This window comes from Oncorhynchus clarkii, chromosome 16 (assembly GCF_045791955.1).
Source record: "Oncorhynchus clarkii lewisi isolate Uvic-CL-2024 chromosome 16, UVic_Ocla_1.0, whole genome shotgun sequence".
Classification (NCBI taxonomy): Eukaryota; Metazoa; Chordata; class Actinopteri; order Salmoniformes; family Salmonidae; genus Oncorhynchus; species Oncorhynchus clarkii.
Window position 1 is genome coordinate 61,424,249 of NC_092162.1, and position 6,000 is coordinate 61,430,248.

At 42.2% G+C, this 6,000-nt stretch overlaps 1 protein-coding gene across 1 annotated transcript in view; it reads left to right on the forward strand.

Annotated features, from left to right (window-relative positions):
- Window positions 1-2,442, forward strand: part of LOC139368869 (solute carrier family 9 member 8) — a 40,467-nt gene extending 38,025 nt beyond the window's left edge. Inside the window, exons 15-16 of the mRNA XM_071108310.1 lie at window positions 812-958; window positions 1,187-2,442. Coding sequence (XP_070964411.1) covers window positions 812-958; window positions 1,187-1,300 — 261 coding nt within the window. The 3' untranslated portion in view covers window positions 1,301-2,442. The remainder of the gene's footprint in view (window positions 1-811; window positions 959-1,186) is intronic.
- Window positions 2,443-6,000: the final 3,558 nt, after the last annotated feature.

Below are 6,000 nucleotides of genomic sequence, written 5' to 3' on the forward strand. Positions count from 1 at the left end.
GTGGTGCTGCCTCTTAATATGGCGTCAGTCCCATCCTGTTGTCTGTGTTGTGGTGCTGCCTCTTAATATGGCGTCAGTCCCTTCCTGTTGTCTGTGTTGTGGTGCTGCCTCTTAATATGGCGTCAGTCCCTTCCTGTTGTCTGTGTTGTGGTGCTGCCTCTTAATATGGCGTCAGTCCCTTCCTGTTGTCTGTGTTGTGGTGCTGCCTCTTAATATGGCGTCAGTCCCTTCCTGTTGTCTGTGTTGTGGTGCTGCCTCTTAATATGGCGTCAGTCCCTTCCTGTTGTCTGTGTTGTGGTGCTGCCTCTTAATATGGCGTCAGTCCCTTCCTGTTGTCTGTGTTGTGGTGCTGCCTCTTAATATGGCGTCAGTCCCTTCCTGTTGTCTGTGTTGTGGTGCTGCCTCTTAATATGGCCTCAGTCCCTTCCTGTTGTCTGTGTTGTGGTGCTGCCTCTTAATATGGCGTCAGTCCCTTCCTGTTGTCTGTGTTGTGGTGCTGCCTCTTAATATGGCGTCAGTCCCTTCCTGTTGTATGTGTTGTGGTGCTGCCTCTTAATATGGCGTCAGTCCCTTCCTGTTGTCTGTGTTGTGGTGCTGCCTCTTAATATGGCCTCAGTCCCTTCCTGTTGTCTCAGTGAGAGGAACACTTCAAAGTCCTTACTCACGCAAGCATCAGTCACAGACCAGAGGACGATTTCGTCAGCCTTTCTTCCTCCCTCAATCACTTTCTCACTAGTTCATTCATCCATCTGCTTTCCCCCTCTTTCTTGTCCCCCCCTCCCTCCCTTCTCTTCCCTCCCCCTGTCCCCAGGGTAATGCCTTAGAGTTGGAGCACCTGTCTGAGTTGACAGAGGAGGAGTATGAGGCTCAGATCTTCCAGAGACGGGACCTGAAGGGCTTCATGTGGCTGGACGCTAAATACCTCAACCCATTCTTCACACGACGACTCACACAGGAGGTAACGGCCATTTCAACAGCAAGTGTGTGAGACATGTAATCCCACCTTGGTTTTAGCTGTGCCACTCTCCCTGACACCATGTTGTATTGGTGTATACACGTGCATGCACACGTTCATATTGGATTCATAAGCACCCAGTCATATTAGTTTGAAAGATGCCTATATCTCCCTTGACTTTCTCAGATGTATTCTGCTGCTGTGAGTTTGTTTTCCCTGTGTGTGTTCCAGGACCTCCTGCATGGTCGGATCCAGATGAAAACTCTGACCAATAAGTGGTACGAGGAGGTCCGACAGGGCCCATCTGGTTCTGAGGACGTTGAAGACGAGAATGAGCTACTCTGAACCCAACACACACGCTCCTGAGTGTTGGTGAATGGGCAGGAAGATGAACAGAGCGTGTGTCCTGGATTCAGAGCGTATGAAAGGACAGGAGACTGCAGAGAGGAACGCTTGTGGAGGAAAATCACTTGTTTCTGTTTCTTCCTTGCATGTGTCACCTGTGTGTTCTTGACCACTAATGACTAGTTTCATTCTCTGTGTACGACACCACTCTGCAGACCCCCCTCCCTCTTCACACCACTACCACTCCTCTACACTGGAGCACACTATTTGATTTGAGCCAATCCAAAATGCACTGTCTGTGATGTCTGACAAACCGGGTGAAACTGGGAACTGGCGATCACACATGAATTTGCCATTAAACCATGTAATGATACTGAAATTGTTTTGACAATGAGGCTTTTCCATATGCCAACATGTTCCTCCTCAGCTCTACACAGTAACTACAGATAAGGTACATGGAACATTGATTGAGTCGTGGCTAAAGGATAGTGGACAAATTCTGGCCCTTGTGTGTCTATGTAGTTACATTTACTTTTTTCCAAGAAAACAGATTCCATGTAACTGCATTTTATTTGAGAGGTTTTGAGGACTAGGGATAGAAAAGCAGGTTGAAAGGAACTCCTGTGAAGAGAGTAGCCTCTAGCAAAGCAATATTGGAGTTACTGTTTAGTTCACCTTTCAATGTGCTTTTACATATGCTGATAACTGATGTTCTGGTAACACAATTTGAATGTTTGCTTTATAAACTACTTATAAGCATTATTGCAAGATTATTATTTTTTTGTATTATAGCAGGTAATATTATAACAATATGTAGTTATGATTATTGAATTATAATTGTGATAGTAGTTGAAAACAGTTTATAAGCAGGATCTTTAATAAGGTGATATCAGAGTATTTTTCTTCTTCATGTGAATCACTTTATGATGGAGGCAAGGCACCAATGAATGTCTGAGTGGCGGGGGGGTTGAGGTCTTGTTGAGTTTATATTTAATTTTATTTGTTGCTGGGATGAAGGCTTTTCTGTAAACTCTTGTTACACTGGGCATTGCTGAATAACACGATGGTGATAATGTGGTATTTTTAATTTGAAAGAAATTGGCTTGGAGTTATACATAATACAAACATGGCTTGTCATGTGATTCATTCTTGGCTTTAGTTATTCCTCACGCCTATCCAACCCTCTCAGATCAACGTGAAGTGCCTAGCAATAGGGGTGAGGGGTCGATTTGGAGTCTGGTAGTAATGTATAATGCAGGTTTGTTCAAAGATGTTTAATGTTCAAAGATACATCACTTTCTGAAAGTTAACATGATACATTTGACTTTGATCGTACACACACACACACACGCTCGCTCTCTCTCTCTGAGCAATCTTAAACTGCTAAAGTTTCCTATCCTATGACCCAAGTCACATAATCCGACCAATGATATGATTGCTTTTAAGAGGACGACCCCAGGCATTACTCTGGGATTGGCATAAATCCAGTTTCTTTGATAATATTCATGGAAGGCAGAAGTTGTTTTATGTTCAGATATGTTTTTGTCAGTTTCCTGCGAAGAAATATAAAAAACCCTACCTATTCTGTATGTTGCAATTCTAGATTTTCTAAAATTGCCCCAGACCGGTTATGCCTGTAGATGCTGGGTCTATGCATGTTATCTAGATGCTGCTTAATGACCACATGTTATCTAGATGCTGCTTAATGACCACATGTTATCTACATGCTGCTTAATGACCACATGTTATCTACATGCTGCTTAATGACTACACATGTTATCTACATGCTGCTTAATGACTACACATATTATCTAGATGCTGCTTAATGACTACACATGTTATCTAGATGCTGCTTAATGACTACACATGTTATCTACATGCTGCTTAATGACTACACATTATCTAGATGCTGCTTAATGACTACACATGTTATCTAGATGCTGCTTAATGACTACACATATTATCTAGATGCTGCTTAATGACTACACATATTATCTAGATGCTGCTTAATGACTACACATATTATCTAGATGCTGCTTAATGACTACACATATTATCTAGATGCTGCTTAATGACTACACATATTATCTAGATGCTGCTTAATGACTACACATTATCTAGATGCTGCTTAATGACTACACATGTTATCTAGATGCTGCTTAATGACTACACATCTAGATGCTGCTTAATGACTACACATGTTATCTAGATTCTGCTTAATGACTACACATATTATCTAGATGCTGCTTAATGACTACACATGTTATCTAGATGCTGCTTAATGACTACACATGTTATCTAGATGCTGCTTAATGACTACACATGTTATCTAGATGCTGCTTAATGACTACACATGTTATCTAGATGCTGCTTAATGACTACACATGTTATCTAGATGCTGCTTAATGACTGCACATATTATCTAGATGCTGCTTAATGACTGCACATATTATCTAGATGCTGCTTAATGACCACATGTTATCTAAATGCTGCTTAATGACTAAACATATTATCTAGATGCTGCTTAATGACCACATGTTATCTAAATGCTGCTTAATGACTAAACATATTATCTAGATGCTGCCTAATGACTACACATGTTAGGTTGAGTCTTGTCTGCTTTCCCTCCATTCCCAGGCCAGGTTGTCTTAGTTAGCTACTAGTTTGCCTGAGGTGTGTTGCAACATGGGAGCAATAATGAACACGTCCCTTCTCGCTCCATCTCAACCTGACAGATGACATGCTATTAATACTGATGTAAGCTGGCTTTTAGTACAAGACGTCCATATGATTTATTGACAGTTTAAGGTAGTGGATGTTTCTCTGTCGTTATCTTGTTTTCTCCATACAGCAGCATGTACAGTACAGCAGCATGAGCCAATTATCCCCAGTCTCTCCATAGAAGGTTAAAGAGTATCTTGACAGGATAACAGGGGGTTTCGCTTGACACCCTAACGAAGCACAAGATCGTTAGACTACTGAAATAGGTGAGAGTGTGGTCATGCTGTGTGCTTCTAAGCCTGACCAGATTATAGGAAATGGCACACACCACCGGTCAGGTCAAACCTCTTCTCAGGTTATTTTGAGCAGCTTCCACATCCAGAAAATGTGCTTAATCACATTATTCAAAGATCTGAACATCCCATTTAGTCCCACACTGGGATGATCAGTAGTTGTAGTAATCAGTTCTGACCGGTAGGGGGAGCTATGTCCACAGTTTATGTCTCAACATTGGGTTTTGAAGTGTGGTGTTACAGTAGTCAAGTAAAGACAATCTGTAAAGCTTCTTTCAAGGCTTTCACTGTACTTTCAGAGGTGCTGTTTAAACTGTGTAAGATTAGTCAATCAAATGTACAGTGCCTAAGGAAAGTATTCAGACCCCTTGACTTTTTCCACATTTTCTTACGTTACAGCCTTATTCTATAATGGATTAAATAAGTGTTTCCCCTTATCAATCTACACACACTACCTCATAATTACAAAGTGAAACATGATTTTTGAAAAATTCAGACCCTTTTCAATGAGACTTGAAATTGAGCTTATGTGTATCCTGTTTCTACAACTTGATTGGAGTCCACCTGTGGTGGACATGATTTGGAAAAAGCACACACCTGTCTATATAAGGTCCCCCAGTTGATAGTGCACGTCAGAGCAAAAACCAAGCAATGAGGTCAAAGGAATTACCCGTAGCGCTCCGAGACACGATTGTGTCGAGGCACAGATCTGGGGAAGGGTACCAAAAAATGTCTGCAGCATTGAAGGTCCCCAAGAACACCGTGGCCACCATCATTCTTAAATAGAAGTTTGGAATCACCAACACTCTTCCTAGAGCATTCTGACCCTTGGTCAGGGAGGTGACCAAAAACCCCATGGTCACTCAAAGTTCATTTGTGAAGATGGGATAACCTTCCAGAAGGACAACCATTAGGCCTTTATGGTAGAGTGGCCAGACAGAATTCACTCCTCAGTTAAATGAACATGACAGCCAGCTTGGAGTTTGCCAAAAGGCACCTAAAAGGACTCTCAGACCATGAGAAGCAAGATTGAGCTTGTTTAGACTGAATGCCAACCTGATACCATCTCTACGGTGAAGCATGGTGGTGGCAGCATCATGCTGTGGGGATGTTTTTGAGCGGCAGTTACTGGGAGACTAGTCAGGATCAAGGGTAAGATGAACGGAGCAAAGTACAGAGAGATACTTGATGATAACCTGCTCCAGAGCACTCAGGACCTCAGACTGGGTGAAGGGTTCCCCTTCCAACAGGACAACGACCCTAAGTACACAGGCAAGACAACGCAGGAGTGGCTTCGGGACAAGTCTCAATGTCCTTGAGTGGCCCAGCCAGAACCTTATTGAACATGTCTGGAGAGACCTGACAGTAGCTGTGCAGCAATGCCTCCTTCCAACCTGACAGAGCTTGAGAGGATCTACTGAGAAGAATGGGAGAAACTCCCGAAATACAGGTATGCTATGCTTGTAGAGTCATACACAAGACTCAAAGCTCTAATCGCTGCCAAAGGTGCTTCAACAAAGTACTGAATAAAGGATCTAAATACTGAGGTAAATGTGATGTTTATTTTTTCTCACATTTATTTTATTTGTAATTATGGGGTATTGGGTGTAGATTGATCACGATTTAATCAATTTTAGAATAAGGCTGTAACGTAACAAAATGGATAAAGTCAAGGGGTCTGAATAC